Source organism: Tachypleus tridentatus, chromosome 1 (assembly GCF_004210375.1).
Source record: "Tachypleus tridentatus isolate NWPU-2018 chromosome 1, ASM421037v1, whole genome shotgun sequence".
Classification (NCBI taxonomy): Eukaryota; Metazoa; Arthropoda; class Merostomata; order Xiphosura; family Limulidae; genus Tachypleus; species Tachypleus tridentatus.
Window position 1 is genome coordinate 178,369,304 of NC_134825.1, and position 20,628 is coordinate 178,389,931.

General features: G+C 34.3%; 2 protein-coding genes across 3 annotated transcripts in view; one reads left to right on the plus strand and one right to left on the minus strand.

Moving 5' to 3' along the window:
• Positions 1-4,636: 4,636 nt before the first annotated feature.
• On the minus strand, positions 4,637-7,399 carry LOC143231263 (cell cycle checkpoint protein RAD17-like). Its single transcript, XM_076465835.1, has one exon. It carries the CDS (start codon positions 6,930-6,932, stop codon positions 5,115-5,117), a length of 1,818 nt encoding a protein of 605 aa, XP_076321950.1. The 5' UTR covers positions 6,933-7,399; the 3' UTR covers positions 4,637-5,114.
• A 6,287-nt stretch (positions 7,400-13,686) lies between these two features.
• The window catches only part of LOC143231279 (leucine-rich repeat-containing protein 40-like), a 57,240-nt gene continuing 50,298 nt past the window's right edge, over positions 13,687-20,628 (plus strand). For both annotated transcript variants that reach the window (XR_013016873.1, XM_076465837.1), the window contains exon 1: positions 13,687-14,062. Coding sequence is in view for 1 of the 2 variants with exons in the window: in XM_076465837.1 (XP_076321952.1) it covers positions 13,837-14,062 (226 nt within the window). In the remaining variant the exon portion in view is untranslated. The remainder of the gene's footprint in view (positions 14,063-20,628) is intronic.

Genomic DNA, 20,628 nt, shown 5'->3' on the forward strand with positions numbered 1-20,628 from the left:
CACTGAGCATGTGCACAGACCTGCTGGAAAGTGATACAGTTCGAGAGTGTGGGATATCTAGGGAAACTATCCCAGGCCTGTTTTTGAGCCTTTTGTGCCATGTGGGAGGCAGAATTCCACCATGGACAAGGATGTAGTGGAAAACGTGTTGAGGTTTTAGTAATACATTGAGCAGCTGCTTGTTTAATACAGTCAGTTACTGCTACCACACAAGCATCTATTGATGGCTTACAGATGATAGCAGGATCAAGTTCTGAGATAGCAGTGAAAGAGGACCAGTTTGCCAGATCCAGCTTTCACCAGGGCACAAGGGTCAGGTGGCATTATAGGAAAATGATCACTGCCTCATGGATTATTGTCAACCCTCCATCAAAAATGGGAGAATAATGAAGGGGAGCAAATTGAGAGATCAATAGCAGTAAAGGATTGACTAGGTGCATGGAAATAAGAACTGGTATTGAAAAGAGAAAGGTTGTGATCAGAGAGCAACTCCTCCTATCAATATTAGCACTTCCCCAGAGGGGATGATGTCCATTAAAGTACCCCAGAATTAAAAAGAGGATGACAACAGTTCAATGAAAACATCAAGGTCTGACTGATCATGTCTCTCCAGGCTACAGGTAGAGAGAACAAACAGTGATAGTATGACCCAAGGAAATATGGATGGTTACAGCTTCCAAGGGTGTGTTGAGTGGCAAAGACAGGGTGGGCACAATCAACAGTGCCACCCCTCCATGCACTCTTCCATTACACAACCTGTCATTTCTGTACAAAGAAAACTGCTGAAAGGTGACTGTATTGGCAACTTTCAGAAATGTTTCCTGTAAGGAAAGACATACAGGATGGTAGGAAGCAATCAATTTTAGATATCATCCAGATTACAAAGTAAACCTCGACAGCTCCATTGTATCAAAATGGCCATTTTTATTTATGTGTAGGTAAATTGGGTGGAGAACCCTTCTGTTTGCAACCACATCTTTTTTCTTTATTCGAGGGAGGTCTATTGACCTCCATAGATCCTGCAATTAGGCAGGTCTTTGATTTAGGAAAAGGATTCCAGTGACTGAAGACATGAAAGAATGATCGTTTTGCATCTTTGGGTGGAAGGAGATGTACCCGAGGAAATGCCTGTTCCCGGAATCAGAGGAATTGGATCTTAGGATTTGCTGAAATGTATGTTAGGGGCAGAGATGAGTGTTGAAGTTGATTCATAGACTTTTTTAACCATGAAGGTAAAAAAAACTTCTGTTGTTTGGAGAACGATTCTTTTGGAAGCACAGAGAGATCTGTCTGCACTCCCACTGTAGTTGTGCAACAAAGTGCAGCAGCATACGTCCGAGATGAGGTGGTGGATAGTAAGTTTCGAGCCTCAAGATAAGTAATGTTATGAATCATTTTCAAATTCTGCACTTCCTTTTCTTCCAACCATTTAGGGCAAAAACAAAAGTAAGATGGGTCCGTTTCATACTCATAGGCATCATGGTTCTTGCCACTGCGACGAGCACACGTCAAGGAACCACAACATGATGTCTTTGAGTGACCGAACCACTCACCCTGGAGATATCTGAGAGGGTTTGGAATGTATGGCCATACTCTATAATTAAGATAACTTGCATTGATGGTGACAGGCAGATGTGATGACATAAATGTGAGAATGAGGATACTGGTCGGTATCATAATTCCATCTTTGCGAGTGGATATACGCCTCACTGCAGAAACTCCTTGGTGGAGAAATCAGTAAGAATCTCCAACTCGGGGATGTTCTTCAAAGCCCTCTCAGCAATAACTCCTTATGATGAATTCATAGTTGCATAAGGTGTAACCTCAATAGGTATATCCCCAATTGCCTTTGAATGCAAGAGGAGTTAGTTCACTGTGTTGAGATGTGGATGTTTCCACCAATATGTCACCAGATTGAAGCTTATTTGCTGACTTTCAAGAGCCAGCATGTCCCTCCAGTCCATTCTGAATAAAAAAGGGGGACATTTGCCCTAAAGTTTCCTCTGAAAGAGAATGTAGAATGAGAAAATGAGATACAGACATTCAAGACGTGATCGTTTACCTATGGACTGTTTTTTCACTATTTTATTATGATATTTTAATTGGAGTACCAATAATAAAGAAAGGGAAATTTCTGTGCCCACTGACCCCACCCATCATGGAGCCCTATGAGGGGATGCACTGCAATGCCAAACAAGGACACTGCAGCAATGCCAGAGTTTTGTGAGCAGTTTATCCAAACTCCACCATCAGATATAATGTCCACAACACCTGTTGAGAACATCTAACACTGGTACTTGGTTGACCCTAGCCTAAGTGAACCAGCCAATTGACCCAAAGGAGGCCACCCCAAGGCTGCCTGTCTACAGAAATTCAAGGCCAAAGTGGTGTGTTAGGGTTGGACCTCTCAACCACCAGGATCTTTTCCTCCCCTTCATGGGTGGCTGTTTAGATCCCAGAGGAGGTAAACTGAAAAAATAGAACCTTCCCTGGGAGGTCCCCTCACCACGTACAGGAATCCACACCGAAAGGAAGTCTTTGTTAGCCAACCTGTTGTTTTTACTTACAGGTACAATAAACCTAAAACACCATTATTAACTTCAAATTGCTTTATTAAATTCAATGTTTTGCTGCACATAGATAAGGAATGATATTTTGGTTACAAATTTAAAAAAAAAAGCAAATTTTGAATGGATGCAACAAGAATTATATGTAATGAACTAAGTAACTCAGTTGCATAATTCATTACAGATATTTCTAGCCTAGCATTTAGTCCTAGTGACCAACTTTACTTGTAACTTCATCCAGTTAACCTTTGGCAGTAAAATTAAGTTATGGTAATATACTTTAAATACATTTATCAACCTTTATTAATTAGCTCCTCTGACTTACTTTTCCCTATATCATTAGATCTTACGTGCACAACAAAAAACTGCATCTCTGCTGGCTGCCTTTATCATATCTCCTGCTCTGTTGGTTATATCTCCACCCATGTCCTGGAATAATCTGATTCTTTTCTCCCCGTTTGCCCCACATTATTATGACATAGTACACAATAATATGAAACCTAGAAAGCTGTAGACATCAAGTTGCATCCTATCCTCAACTACCCATTCACAATGTGGCCAATAAAGCCTATTTCTTTATACATGGATGCACACTTTTCTTGTTTCATCTCAAGACATCCTTCCAATTGGAGCTCTATAAAATGTAAGATCTACTAGCCATTCAAAAGTATTACAGAAACAGAATGATATGAGGCAGAATTCATAATCCTTTGTGAGTGCTTAAAACAGTCTTGGTCTACTTTCATCACCTAGTTCAACTTGTCAGTTAACATAATACAATTATAATGTATTGAACCAATAGCTTTTTTCCAGTGCATCCAGACATTCATCTGTGCATGGTTGAGAAAAGGCACTGGTATAAGTTGGTCCATTCACCAATACCAAATATACACAGAATCTTTGTATTTGTTCTTTCTTTCTGACAATCATCACCAAAGATGGCAACATTTGCTTGGTTTCAGTGTAGCTAATATTTCTTATATTCCAAGGAAGTTCTTATGGTGTTTTTTTATTGGATATGCATCATCTTTACCTACCTAATGGCATGTGATTGTTTTCAGACCCAATTAGCTGTCTAGTTCCAGAAACACCTGCAAACCCCCTGAGCAATTCACCAAGATTGTGAGTTCAAATTGTTTATATAATCCTTAGACTTGAGATTCCTTGGAATTTACATATTTGTACTCAGATGTGGAACAATGGCTGCAGCATAGCTACTTGTTTGCTGATGAATAATCAATACGAGAAAAAACCAAAATCACTGGTTGATTTCAACATATCTTGTGTTCATGTTATAGCTAAAATGTCAAATGTTTTAACTTTCTGCACATAGCTTTACTTTACAGTTCTTTTCCAACACAAAGGAAGCCATGAAATTTTTATCATTATAAACTGAGTCACCTGAAATAATAAAAGGTTTATCCAGACATATCAAATGCCTTAAAATACAAAGGACAACACTTCTGAAAATGGATCTTAGGTTGTAAATAAAAACTTTAAGCTATAATAACACTTCCATGAATAAATAATAGGCTTAGGATTTTTATAAATTTTACAGTATATTATAGTTAAATTATACACATTTAGTTCTATGTAACTTGTTTTGATCAGGAGTTAGTATCAATATAAACCTCTCAGTTTTGATAAACTTAACACTAATACATCCAGGAAACAGTAAATTACTGTTGTGTTAACTCTGCAATGTAGACTGTTTTAATATCTACATTCTTTTTTTTTAACCCATAAAACTTCTACAACGTGAAGAACTCGCACACATCTGTTTATGTTTTTAGTCATAATACTACTATGATAAAAACATGTTTTTGGCTGCAATATTTAAATTTACTATAAGTTATATGAGGAACACATACATGACAGTCATGAAATTTGTACACATGTATATAGTTTTTAAAATATATTTTATTGAAAATGGTATTTAAAAAATCAGTGTAACTATCCCTACCAGAACTTTATACAAGCATACATTTTTTTTTATTTTTAAGAAAGAATGAACTACCATTTCAAAAGTGTATTTTCTCATTTAGTTATTAATTAAAAAGCAAAAAAACTTTAAATCAATAATAAACTTTATTATCCATATAAACACAAAATTGACAGCACCAAAGAGATAACGTTATGAAATGTTTTATCAAAGATATGAGAAGTAGCCCTTACAGAAATAAATACTAAAAAACTATACAAAAACAAACATTTAACTTCATAGTATTGTTACTACTGGTGTCCAATACACAATATTCTGCAAACCTTGACTTATTTGTAAATATCTATAGGAGTAGGAAGATAACTATCAAGAGTTTGTTTACAGTTTTGTGTACTAATGTATATTAATATGTTTCTATAATATATTTCTTTTCTATTTAAAAAAAAAAGTGCTCATAAAGATACTCATTAAAACCTTTTTACTCATGAATTTATTTTTTCAACATTTACCAAAATATGTATATGTTATTAACTATAGTTTTTGACATAGATAATGCAATGAATTATCTAGACAGAATGAGCTGTAAACAGCACAAGACAAAACTTTTAATCATCAAAATCTCCGATAACATAGTCTTCTTGTGGTATTAGGGACTCGCACATGTTCACTGTATTTTCTCCACATGGATTAGGGTCTACAAATGGAATGGTGTTATGAGCATCACATTCTTCAAAAATATCCTTTTCACTAAGATGAAAACCTGGTGTTTTTGGCCTTAGAGCACCTGATGAAAATCTTCCATATTTTTTAATAAGCTGTAACTGGGCATTATCAAACGAAGGTTGTATGACACACAAGTATGGTATTATTTGAGTATGAAGATCTGAAGTGTGTGTCCATTCTTTAAAACAATTTCTCACTGCAGCCTGTCCATCCAAATATAGTTTCAAAACTGAAAACCACTCTGGTTTGTAAAATGGCCTCCAAAATTGGCCTCCACCAAGCTTATCTTCTTCCAGATGATACATCAAACTCCTTGCTACAACAGAAGCACAGTATTCATCAAGGATCTCTTTTCCACTCCACTCTGCAGAAATAATATTGGCATCACTGAAACCTGTACAACACTTTTCTGTAATATACACATTGTTCACAAAAGACAGGTAGTTATGATGAAGAAAAAGAGTGAATGTATCAGCAGTTACTGCTGTTCTAGAAAACACATCCTCTGCATTCGACAAAAGAACCATTCGTTCTTTGTCCTTCAAGTGTATGGGAAGTTGACCTTCTGGTTCTTTTTCAGAATCTCGTTTACAATAAAGGATTTTACCAAGTGCATGAAACAAAAACAATGAGTGGTCTCTCTCTCCCAAAACTGAAGAACTAGATCCTACCATATTCTTTTTTTGCATATGACTTACAAATCGATTACTTTTACACTCTTTTGATATTCTACCCTTGGAACCAGGCATTACAAAAAACTGAATCAGATTAATTAAATGGCGAACATCTCCATTACTAGCAGCCACTAAAGATTCAGTCTCAGATTTTGATAAAGTGACCTTGGCAATTGCACAAATTCTACTGGCTGCCTTTGTTAATGATGTTGTGGCTATAGGATTAAAACTCATGTGTACGATGTCAAGATCAGCTAATACACTTTTTGGAAATAAACGATGTTCTATACTACTTCCACTGTCACAAACAATGAAAACAGCTGGACATTTTCCAGTTTTTGAGTATAGTTTCAGAATGTTATGAAATACTTCAGGCTCTCTAAGAAACACATTAGGAAAGTCTTCAACAACAATTAATCTTCCAGAATTAGGTTTTACAAACAGAGATGAATACTTATTAGCTCTCAAAATAAAGTCTAGAAACTGTTCTTTCTGAGTGGTAGTGCTAACCATGGACCTAGTATTTGAAAATCCATCATCAAATACACCAGAACTATTGTCAACAGGGTTAATCCATTCTTTTATATCTACACCTAATGCTTTAGCTAAAACTTTTAAGCTTGCAGTTTTTCCACAACCAGCAGGGCCAGTTAGAAGAGCTATAGGTGCACGTTTTACTTTTGGTGTATTGGCAGGATTCTTACACTTACTTATACTGTCTAAAAGCCATCTCTCAATCTGCTCAACTTTCTTCTTATTTACTGCAAGTTCTTCCTTAGTCTGTGGAGCAAACAATTCTATCCAAGACTCATCAACACAACTACGTCCACCCCTTCTTTCACCAAAATTCAATTCATATTGACTTCCTTTTTTTCTTTTTGATTTAGCAACAGTGAAACTGACACTTTGATATGGCGCTGTTTCTTCTTTTTGATATTCTGATATTCTGCAATCATTTCGAGATGACGATGTGACAAAATCATTATCAAAAGATGACTTTGGCCAAGTGTTTAACTGCTTTTGCATCTCCTTTGGGAAACAGCTTTTCTTTCTACCGACACTATACCTGTCGCTGTCAGTAGATGGGTTTCACTGGAGTGTTAAAAGTGTTAACCGTTTTCCCTTGGCAATACTAATTGCTTTAGGACACATCGTAACAAATAACTAATGTAGTCCAAAGTCTAAGTCAACGGGATTAGATATTGCCCCACTTTTAAGTGTTAACACTGCTCTTTGGTACAATGACTATAGAAGCTATTTAGTAACTACATAAGCTCTCTGTATAATAATGCAAAAGATAAATTTAATTAGTTAACAGCTTAAATTATTTTCAGATATTCTAGCATTAGAACAAATAATATCAATACATTTCCGAGAAATTCCATACTAAACATTACACTTCTGTCAGTACTACTTTGTAATAAAACACATTGCAGCAAACACGCTTTAGACACGAGCCACGCAGAAATCAATACAAATTTTGTGAGATAGAGGGCATTGTGAAATAGTGACTGCTCGAGACTAGTTCAATAAATATATATATATTGAAAACAATAAATTAAAACTGTTCAAACATCAGTTGCAAAGTAGTAGTAAAAATATGTATTATAAAAGTAACTAATTTCACATTTAGAATTTCAAACGTTTTCTATTACATTTAAATATTTTAGCGAATTTCAACATTTCGCAAAATGATACTAGTGTAATTGTATTTCCGTAGTTTGGAGAAAGAAAAAAAGGTGTTTATTATATCCGGTTTTATTTATTTTCCATTATACATGTATAAATAGACCAACACATAAATATAATAAACTACTGATTTAATAAGATGTTGTTGTTATATATTTATTGATTCCAAGCCTAAATATAAAAATATTTATGTTCCAGTAATTTATGATACAATGTTTGATTTTGTTTTAGTTATCATTTATTAGATGACAGTCAAACTCGCTATTAAATAGTAAAAGAGTAGCCCAAGATTTGTATTGTTAAGAATGTGCTTTTCCTTTTACTACTACCTTAGAGATAGATAACTGGTATAATTTTGCACAAACATCGAAACAAACAAACTTTTTTTTTTTTGTATTTTATATCATATGTGTTGAAAGTATTCTGTTTTCTTTGTGAAGGTATTCTTGTTATTTACCCCTTCTCAAAGGGATAAATGATTTGTATTGGAAGGTATATTTCTATTTTTATATTATAGCTTTTTGTTTCGTTGCACTGTATTAGGCGTGTCTCAATGGTAAAGGACATCTCATGCATCTTTATCTCTGATTTTCTATTTCTTTCACAATCTTAACTGCTAGAGTAACCCTTCCAAAAGGTGTAGCTTGCTTTGTTAACGATTTTCTTTTTTGCAATATATTTTGTAGTGTTATTTTTGCTTTAGTGTGTGAGCTGTAAGGCAAGTGTTTTTCATTGAAGCTGGAGTAAGTCATTTTGATCCCTTGAGAGATAGATACTGGATTAATGTTTAGTTTGTCTTTTTTTTTCATAGTAATTTTAGAATTATGGATGGCCAGGTTGGGCTATAAGGAAAGGTTTAAGGAAACATGTAGTACAGGACTATATTATGCGATAATTCTCTCATTAGTTTAAACATAAATTGTTTCATACTTCATTTGGAACGTTGAGAGGTAGTCAACTTTAACATAAATGTTAAACTAAAGGGTGTGTTAAGTTAGGAAGTGGATCACTTTTCTACCATGGATATATATATATTATTATTATTATTAACTAACAGTCTGGTACACAATTAAATAATATCATATACATGAAATACTGTTACAGACTATATATTAAATATCTGTTTGCTATAGAAATCTTTTCATGATGTAACAATAGCATAATACTTAAACGTTTTTTGTAGTATTGGGTTGAGGAATAATTCGTGAGCGTTTTTTCAAGTTAAAAAAATATATTCATAAATGAAACGCTTTCGCAAATTATTTCATGTCATTTGGTAGATAATTTTTTGCTCTAATAGATGTTGTGTTTGATTTTCATATGTCTTTAATTTTTGCTTTCATTTTCAGCTCATTAAATGGAATGTTAAGTGGATAAAATCGAGCATTTTCGACACCATCTGCTTTTCGCATTTAATTTCTTGCAATTTCGTTTACAACAATGCATACTATATACCTAGGTATTACATGAAATAAAGTATCATAATAAATGCTTTGGGTGTAATGTGTTCATGCATTGAAGTATTGTATAGTCTTGCATGTAATGCTTGAATGAAATTATTTAAAAACGCTCACGAATTATTCCTCAACCTAATACTAAAAAACGAGCAATGATATAATATTAATCAGTTTAGTGTTCGTTAGTGAGTAAGACAGTGAGATACAGTGCATCTGATGGTCATTTTTCAGTGCGACGGATTTACCGTTGTACGTTTATTTTAATACATACGTTTGTTTTACTATATTTGTTTATACGTGTGACGTATATTGCTGAGAGTGTAATGTGCAGATTCCGCTTGTTTTTTAAATTTGTAAAATATTCTTGAGAATAAGAAACAATAATACTTGTTTTACTAAAATATTAACGTGTTTTCGAACATTGTTGAAAATTTCAGAATCTTGTGTGTTTGGTATATAAAACCGTCGCGTCGAGAGACAAAAAATAAGTCAGTGTGCTATAGACTTCAGAAGCTATAATTGTGATTAACACTTGTTAATCGGAAAATTACAGAACTGGACCAAAAACATTGGTAGATTTCAAACATTACAAACCGTCAACTTCAGTGAATTACTTCGGACGTTAGTATTTCTACGAGAATGTTAAATATTGTCACATGTGAAACTTAAGGTTAGGAGTCGAGTGCCTTAGCCACCTAGCCATGCCGGGCCGTGTATAGGTGTATCAACAAAGAAATAATTTGCTGCACGTGAACTTCAATGAAAGATTCAATCCCAGACCCGATATAAGACTCAGGATTGTTTGTAAGTTTGTAAAACTCTTGTATATAAAGCATCATATGTAATAACTATTAGTAACTATCCTTATTATAAATTGCATTATTTTTTTGTTTGTATATTAAAATATATTTGGATTAAAAAAGAAAATTGTGTGTATCAATCTTGTTGGCAAATATAACATAAATTGGATACATAATAACATTTAATTAGCTTCGAAATTAAGGTTAAGATTTCCGGCTGTTTTGAAATGTTAATAAGTAGTATGCGTAACATAATAAATCAGAGACTTGTCCGAGATAACGTATAGTATGTAACATAACTTATTCAGTCAGCATAATTATTATCCGTCGATTAGCAAGGTGATTCCGCAAGTAACTTAATAAGTAAGCTAGGAGTAAATTAGTTTTGTAATTTCTATTGCAGTATTGTTTGTAAAGCTTAGCCTTCTAGTGAGGCTGCAACAAATATTATTGAAGAAATAAATGAATTGACTACCGTCACATGGAGTGGACGTCGCATTATTTTTATCAAACAATAACGAAAAAAAAGCACTCAGCTATAAATACGTTATAATATTCGTGCCGGAAGCAAGATTATTTTGGTGAAACTAAAATAGAACTATGAATAAACTTCAAAATGAAAAATAGAGCACAAAGCATTTGTTTGTTTGGAAATTTCGCACAAAGCTACTCGAGGGCTATCTGTGCTAGCCGTCCCTAATTTAGCAGTGTAAGACTAGAGGGAAGGCAGCTAGTCATCACCACCCACCGCCAACTCTTGGGCTACTCTTTACCAACGAATAGTGGGATTGACCGTCACATTATACACCCCCCACGGCTGGGAGGGCGAGCATGTTTAGCGCGACGCGGGCGCGAACCCGCGACCCTCGGATTACGAGTCGCACGCCTTACGCGCTAGGACATGCCGGGCCAAGAGCACAAAGCAAATTAAAAAAGAATTACTGTATATAATGAAGGAGTGGAATAAATGTGGATCATAAAAAGAAAATTATATAAAATTAGAAGAATGGTGCAGAAAATGAATGAAGAACAGAAAGATTATTTGTGTTGAATTTCGCGCAAACCTACTCGAGAGCTATCTGCGCTAGCCGTCCATAGCTTAGCAGTGTAAGACTAGAGGAAAGGCAGCTAGTCTCTTGGGCTACTCTTTTAGCAACTAATAAGAGGATTGACCATCACATTATAACGCCCCCACGGCTGAAAGGTCGAGCATGTTTGGTGCAACGGGGATGCGAACCCGCGCCCTTCCGCTGACAAGTCGCACGCCTTAACACGCGTGGCCATGCCGGGCCTGGAACAAAAACAAAGAAACAAATATATAGAAGAAAAACATTGAAAATTAAAGAAGATCAAAAGAAAAAAATGCGTTAAGAGAAGGGCTAAAAAAAAAGACCAAATATTCAAAGAATAATTAAGAGTTAAAATAAATATGATTGAACACAACATAAATGAAGCTTCTGGAAATGTATAGAAGAATTACATCGAATTAATGATATACAGGGAGAGTATAAGGATAAAACTGATAAAAGAAAAAACATATATGAAGTACAGAAAGATAATAACAGGAAGATAAAAGAAATAGAAACCATAAAAGCACAATGAGTAACAGAACTGAATATTAGTCCGTGAGATACTTCTATTGTTGTTGTGAAAAGAAGAGTGAATCCTCAAAGATTTTCGTAGATTACTGGGAGGTGAATGAAGTAGAAAACAGAAAAGATGCCAACAACTGTGAAGAATTTACTTTAATATCCTTTATCTGGATTTAAATGGTTTTCAACAATGGACATGAAAAAAGGGAAGTTGGCAAGTACATTTGAACGAAGCAAGTAGAGAAAGGACAGCATTTACTGCAGGAAAGTATTTGGGAGAAAATGTTCTGTTATATTTGTTTATGTAATGTACTCGGTATACTTAAGAAATTAATGTAATGTGTTTTCTCTTTCTCTCTGCATTATCCTGGAACATCGTAGAAAGCTCTGGATTGGTTGAAGAAAAAGTATGTTTAAACAGAGTTCTAAGAAGTATTAATTGTTCCGCCAAAAGGCGAGTTATCTAGGGCATTTGTCATATAAGCAGCATAGAAGGAATAACCCGTGATGGCGAGAAAACCCACTTGTAGAGAAAACTTATATATTTAAAAACCCATTCCAGCCGTTTTTAAATATATAAGCATAGAAGAAATGTCTAAAATTTAATTTGTTTAGAATTTGCCAACACCAAAGAGCTCCCAAAGAGTTTGATATGATAAAAGGATTCCTTCAACTGTGCTTTTAATATAATTACTTTGTACAACAATTTTTGAATTGGTTTATTCTCTAAACTAATTACTTGAAAAAGCAAATACGTATTGTTGAACTATTTATTCTGAAAAACCATTCAACAAACTGAAGAAATAATTAACCCTGTATTAGCAATCATAGCATGTATTATGCCTTTACGTACGTCATAGATTCACTTTTTAATTTCCCATCTGGTGAAAATAAAATAAATATTTAACACATGCGCATTCATTAAACAGTTGATCCGCTGTATAATGTCAAATAATGAATTCGACGAAATGTAATAACATTATTCACATATCTAAATTAATTTATGCTACTAAATGGTGAAGTGAAACTGACTCAAAAACCATATAGATAAAAGGTAATCCTGTTTTCTGCTACATTTTAATAGGAAATTGCGATTTTTTGACGCTTGTTTTGGTTTAGACATTACTATATCAACGATTAGAGGAATTAAATTACGTTGTTGATGTATTTGACTTTTTTTTGTAATTTTTTATAGCAGATTCTATAAACTGTTTAGGGTTGCTATTAACCAGTATCTTTCAGCTTATTCATTTGTGTCTGTTCGCTCTATAGTAAAGACTCACAGCTATTTGCTGTGTCTATCCTTGGAAATCAAACCGCAGTCATTTGCCGCAAATTTACCGCTGTCCTGGGGTCTTTCAAATATTTTGCTACCGAACAGTTCTTTGTTAAAGTTAAAACCGCAGTAATTAGTGAGAAACATACTTTGCCATTTTGCTTCATGATTAAGAGATTCTGATTTTAGGTTTAACCGATAAAACACCTTCGATACAAAATCAGTTAGTTAGTTGTTATATATCCAAGAAAAACTGGAAATAGTTATCCATTTCATTTTAACATTGTCCCTTTCTCAGTACAATTAATTAAAAAATGTCACTCTTCTTCATGTATCTGACAAATTTGTTCTGAGTACTTTAAACAAATTTTAACTACTGAAAGGTAGACGCTGCTGAAATGGTTTTGTTTGTTTGTTTGTTTTGGAATTTCACACAAAGCTACTCGAGGGCTATCCTAGCCGTCCCTAATTTAGCAGTGTAAGACTAGAGGGAAGGCAGTTAGTCATCACCACCCACCGCCAACTCTTGGGCTACTCTTTTACCAACGAATAGTGGGGTTGACCGTAACATTATAACGCCCCCACGGCTGGGAGGGCGAGCATGTTTGGCGCGACGCGGATGCGAACCCGCGACCCTCAGATTACGAGTCGCACGCCTTAACGCGCTTGGCCATGCCGGGCCCGCTGCTGAAATGGAAGGTTAGACACACTCACGAGATTTAAAACGAAATTACTGTTAGACACGGACGATTGTTGTTTTAGGAGATATTTAAAGATATACTTCCTTGGATAGGGAATCTTGTACACACTCGTGGAATTTATAATACACTACATAAAATAACGAAAACTGTAAAAAGAGATTGCAAGGGAAAGCTTGAAAAAATATTATAACGTATATTATAGAGTAAAAGTCCCAAATAAAAAACGATTTACACAAAATTCGAAAATAAATGAAAATTAACACTAAACATGTGGTACAATGGTAATCAATCAACAGAGTGCGCTTGAGTAACTATATTAATACATTTTTGGAAATTGGATGATGTAAATTTCGAATTTTCAGTTTACAGAAAAGTTTGAGTATTTGTTGTATTGTGATTTCTTTATTCTTATATCATGAGTAGGAATTCTGACAATACACGAATATCTAGAGTTAAAACTCGTGGGTCGGCTTTCAGCAATCAGTTAAAAGGCAGGGATTCTAAAGGAAAAAGGAACGTAGCAAGCTTTGGTGCACATGATACTGAATTACATTACGAAGAATCAGTTATTCATCCACAGATTTTGAAACAAGCTCGGCGGAATGGACATTTGAATTTGTCAAACAGGAGCATGGCTGAAGGTGTTTTAATATCTGTTGAAATTTAACGAATGGACTTAGTTACCATTTTTTATTTAATCTTATACTATTATGTGAGATGCTACTTGTTTTAAATATTATTTATTAGGAAATTTTCCTGAAATTAGTAAAATTGCTAAAAGGAAAATCAGTTTGAATGTTGTAGGACTAGAAATTACATCTACATGTAATCTGATTTGCACACACATATATATATATATAAAAGTAATATTTCATCAATATTATATAGTGTACAACTATAAGACTTGTATACGTTACAGAGACAATATTGGAATTAGTAACTTTTGAGGAATTACATGATAGAATTAATACATAATGGAAAGTAAATTAAGAAAATATTAAATTACAATTTAATATATTTTTTCTGACTATTTAAGTTCTTAAATATTAGGTAAAAAATTGTATTCAAATATATCACATTCTAACACCAGAAGTATAAGAAATAAAATAAGTGCTAGGAATAGAAGATTTCAATATAATGGAAATAACAGACACATGTTTAAATGTAAGTGATCTTTATGATAATTTTTTTTAAAATACAGGATTATATGTTGTTGAATATGGATAGAGCAGTAAAGAGAGGGCAGGTTGTGGCAAAATGTAAAATAGAAGTTGAGGATATCAAAGACAGTAGGAAGGAGATTGAATCCATTTGGGTTTCTATTCGTGAATATGAAAATAAAGTAGTGTGAAATTTAACAGTGAGATTAAGATTTCAGCTGTTAACAAATTGTGATTATGGGTGATTTTGACTTCAGGCATGTAGGTTTGGAAATGGAGTCAAATTGTGAGAGACAAAAGTTTCTGTAAACTCTTCAAGATTTATTTATTCATTAATTGATGAAGGAACCTACTAGACATAATGCTATTTTAGATATATTGTCAGTGTCTAATAGATAAATGGTTGAGAGGGTGGAAATTGGGGAATGCCAAGGTACAAATGATCATTCCTGTATTAGGTATGATGTTTAGCTGCATATGGAAATCAGGAATAATGATATTTTGCTTCCAAGTTTCAAAACAGCAAATTTTGAATGGATGCAACAAGAATTATCTGTTGTGTATTAGACAGCTGAGTTATTTGAAGACACTGAGCAAATGTGGAAAAGTTTTAAGGAAAAAAATTCATTTTTCAAAACAAATATATTCCTGACAGAAAGAAAAGGGTAACTGCAAGTAAAAATCCAGGTTGAGTTACAAAGGGTATAAGAGATAAAATTAAAGGAAAGCAAGAAAAATTCAGGTTAAATTGACTGGTATCGTAGAAGATTGAGAAAGTTGGTCAACTAGGAAATTAGGGCATCCAAAATGATGTAAAAAAATTTGGCTGAAAACAAAGAAATTAACAGGAAGAATTTTTCAAAGTCTATTAGGAGTAAACAAACAGTAGGATGGAAATGACCTTTTGATGGATGATAAAGGAAGACTTGTATCTGATGATTATGAGAAAACTGCGTTGTTAAATTCTACTTTTTCTTCAGGTTTACTAATGAAAATTTAAATACTATTCTTCATCTTGAGGAATTGATAGATAAAAACAAAGTTGAACAAGACAATGACATAGCTTATGAAAATAAAATTGGAAGTTTTAAAGAATAAGATTCCTCAACCAGATATTTTCTCAAAGGTTGAAAGGAGGTCAAAGATTAGATGTGTGAGCCACTTGCCACAGTTTTTCATAAATCCTTGGATAGTAAACAAGTACCAACAGATTGGAAATTAGCTAATGCACTCCTGTTTTCAATGGAGGTATTAGAAATTGTCCAAGTAATTATAGGCCTATTAGTCTTTCACTAAGGGAAAATCTTGCCTTACAATTATTTTGACATGCTTTGAAAATGTTACTACTTGTGTAAATTAGGGTGTATAGATTTGGTTTATCTGATTCTCTGAAAGCATTTGACAAAGTGCCACATAAAAAGCTTGAAAAGAAACTTATCTCTGTATGTGTGAGGGAAATACATTAACTAATTAGGTAGAAGATTGGCTGGATGGAAGAAGGCAGAGGGTTGTTATAGATGCAGTTCAGTCAAACTGGATTAATATTGTAAGCAACGTACCTTAGGAGCATTCCTCTTTTTGATTTAAATTAATAACAGAGATGAAGGAATGGTGAATAAATTACTTAAATGTGCATATGATATTGAGGTCTTAGGTGATGGTGGGTGTGAAGAGGATGCTGATGATTTTCAAAAGTATTTAGATCATTTAGTGAGTTGGGTGAATAAATTGTAGATGAGTTTTAATTATAAGATGATGCATCTGGGTATCAACTTGAATTATAAGTATGTTTTGGGTGGCAATAACCTTAAAAATGCCTTGAAAGAAAGGATCTTGGCTTAAAAAACTGACCAACCATTACACCATCTAAACAGTGTGCTGTTGCTAGTGATAGGGCAAATAGGATTTTAAGTTGTTTTTTCAGAAATATTGATTATAAGTCTAAAGAGGTTATAATTTTATTGTACATGTTCGTGGTTAGGCTACATTTGGAATTTTGTGTTCAGTTTTGGGCTCCTTACCTGATGAAAGATGTTGAATTGTTGGAAAAGGTTTAGAGGAGGGTTACTAAAATGGTACCTGGGACAAAGATTAAGATTTTTAAAAGAGTTAGAGGGGATTTGATTGAAGGTTTTAAGATTGTGAAAGGAATTAATAATGCTGATGTATCAATATTTTTGAGAATTATAGATTTAGGCAAAGTAGAAGTCATCCTCAACCATTATGTGATAAATAAAATTGTCTTGGCTAAAAACCAAAATGATTTACTTGCATAAGTGTAAAAGATAATTGTGAAGTTTCTTTGTGTCGGGAGAGATAATGTAGTATATTAAAATATATGAATTTTAAATAACTCTAAACGTTACCAATATGTGATGAATAGCAGCTTGCCAAAATGTACAAGTTATCTAATTTTACAGATTGTCTGAACTAGTTACATTGAAAACCTTGTATTACCACTAGTTAGTCATAAACCATGACATTATTTTAGTTACCTAAAATAACCCTTCATAAAGTGATATTATTTTAGTTACTGAAAACCTTGTGTAATCACTAGTTAATAACTCTTCATGAAGTATGACGTTTATTTTAGTCACTGAAAACCTTGTATTACCACTGGTTAATAACTCTTCATAAACCAAACATTAATTTTGTTGGTGTAAACCTTTTATAACTACTTGTTATTGACTGTATAAACCATGACTTGTGGTACTTGGGAGAACAGGTTCATGTGTCTAAACCTGTTTGCATTTTTAAACACTTTATTATTGTTAGATCAATATATTTTTCAATATTTTAATATCTTACTGATATGAGGTGGCACAAATTATGTCTGTGACATTACCATGTGAGAAAGTAAATGGGATTTATTTTTCAATCAGGTTTTGCTTAAATATGTTTCAGAACTCCATCTTATTTAGACTAACAACTTTGCTTAGTGTTTAGCTCCAAATGTTTTTCTTTCAAAACACTGGTATGCACTAGAAGAAAGGGATTTCTTCTAAACATAAGTCTTCAGAAACTTATTGCTCTTGTTTTTGCCTATTATACTTGCATGCTAGGACTTTCCAGATTCTTCTGACTTGAGGAACATCATTGTGTTAGGTTTTTCTATCATCTCAATATTGTTAGTAAATGCAGAGATTATTACAAAAGTAACTGGTGAAAGTTTTTATATAAATTGTGAGAAACAACGCACATAAAATGCATTTTCAGTGAACTCAACGAATTGTATTTTTTAACATTTATTAAAAAATAAATTCAGTGATAAAACTTTTTATATTGCCAAATCAACTTTCTATCAGATTTAAATTTTGTTTTGATAAATCCTCTGAATACTGGTAGAAACTCAAATGAGTAAGGCAGAAAAATCTCCTAATTATTTTTTACAAAAGCATCATTTAGTAATGTCACTTTGTGCAGTGACAAATTAACTATATTGTGAAGGGTCATGAGTGAAAGCCTATGTCATGGCATTTGTTAAACTACTATTTTATGATTTTATGTTACTAAGTTTGGTATCAAACTATATATTGTAATTTAGATTTTAGTATTAAACATTATATAATTTCTTATAAAAAAAAAAAAAAGTTAAATACAGAAGAAATTCATATTAGATGCTTGTGATGCCAAAATACATCTCTAGTTTTATATGAATTACGAATTCAAATTACGTATATGTAATTACAAATATTGACAAGTTAGAATATGAAATAAAACTTCATATTTTCATTTTGCTGGGATATAGTATATGCACTTAATCAAACAATGGCTTCACTCACCTCTTTCAATTTTTGGAAATGGCTCCTTTTATACACTTAATTCTATATATAACTCCTCAGTGTAGATTTTTGGACGTGGTGAGGGGACCTTCCAAAGATGTTCTATCTTTTTAGTTTACCTCTGGGATCTGAACATCCACACTCACGTTTGCTGTGAATGAAAACCCATGAAGGGGAGGAGAGGGTCCTGGTGGTTGAGGGGTCCGATCCTAACACAACACTTTGGCCTTGAATTCCTGTAGATGAGCAGCTTTGGGGTGGCCCCCCTTGGGTCAATCGGCTGGTCTAATTAGGCTAGGATAAACCACGTACCAGTGTTGGATGTTCTCAACAGGTGTGGACATTGTATCTAATGCTGGTGTTTGGGTATAGTGCTCATGAAACCCTGGCATTGATGCAGTGTCCTTGTTTGACATTGTAGTGCATCCCCCTCATAGGGCTCCATGGTGGGTGGGGTCAGTGGGCACCAAAATTTCCCTTTTTTATTATGGATCATCCAAATAAAAACTTAAATAAAATAGTGAAAAAACAGTCAATATGTAAATGACCATGTCTTGAAGATTCTGATCAGCAATCTTCAATATCTGTAACACCTGTTGTACCTCATTTTCTTATCCTACATTCTCTTTCAGACAAACCTTTAGGGCAAATGTATGTCTCCCTTTTTCATTCTGAAGGGACGTGCTAGCTCTCTAAAAAGAAGCTTCGATCTGGAAACATATTGGTGGAAACATCCACATCTCAACACATCTCTTGCATTTAAAGGCAATGGGGAATATACCTATTGAGATTACACCTTTTGCTACTTTGAATTCATCATGGAGTTATTGTTGAGAGAGATTTGACAAACATCCATGAGTTAGAGTTTCTTTGCTCCACTCGCAAAGATAGAATTATGATGAAACCAATATCCTTGTTCTGACATTTACATCACCACGTCTATTTGCACGTCCACTTGCCACCATCATGGCAGGTTATGTGAATTGCAGGATATGGCCATAAATTCCAAACCCTTTCCAATGTTTCCAGTGTCAGCAGTTCGGTCACTCAAAGCTGTCATATAGTGGTTCCTTGACATGTGCTTTTTGCAGTGGTAAAGACCCTGATGCCTATGAGTGTGAAACAGACCATCATTGCATCAATTGCAATGGCTCTTACCCATCCTACTTTAATTCTTGCCCTAAATGGTTGAAAATGATTCATAAAATTACTTATCCTGAGACTCAAAAGTTGCTATCCACCACTTCGTTTCAAATGTATGCTGCTGCACTTCATTCTGCAACTACAATGGGAATGCAGACAGATCTCTCCATTGTCTCCAAAAGAATTGTTCTAAAAACAAATGAAAAGGCTTTTGATGTCCATGGTTAAAAAAGTTGAATCAAGGTCAACACCCATCTCTGTCCCTTACATACACTCCAATAAATCCTAAGATCCATTTCTTTTGGTTCTGGGTGCAAGCATTTCCTCAGATACATCTTCTTCTCCCACCCCAAGATGGAAAAGGATCATTTGTTCATGTCTTCAGTCACTGGAATCCTTTTCCAACAGCAAAGACCTGCCAAATCGATCCAGGGCAGGATCCATGAGGGTCGATGGACACCCTCAAATAAGGACAGTAAGGAAAAAAGACGTGGTCATAAACACTCCATTTGCCTGCACGTAAATAAAAATGGCTACCTTGATACAATGGAACTGTTGAGGTTTATGATCTAATCTGGATGACATTAAAACACTGACAGCTTCCTACCGTCCTGTATGTTTTTCCTCACAGAAAACATTTCTGAAACCTGCTGATACATTCATCATTTGGCAGTTGTCTTTGTACAGAAATGACAGGCTGTGTGATAGACAAGTGCATGGAGGGGTGACACTGTTGGTTGACCAGCATGTGCCCACCTTGTCTTTGTCACTCGACACACCCTTGGAGGCCATAGCCATCCGTGTTTCCTTGGGTCATACCATCACTGTTTGTTCTCTCTACCTGTCACCTGGAGAGACATATGATCAATTAGACCTTGATGCTTTCATTGAACAGTTGCTGTCTCCCTTTTTAATCCTAGAAGACTTTAATGGACATCATCCCCTCTGGGGAAGTGCTGATATTGATAGGAGGGGTTGCTCTGTGGAACATATACTCTCTGATCACAGCCTTTCTCTTTTCAATACTGGTTCTTCTACTTATTTTCATGCACCTAATCAGTCCTTTGGTGCTATTGACCTCTCAATTTGCTCCCCATCATTATTCTCCCATTTTTTATGGAG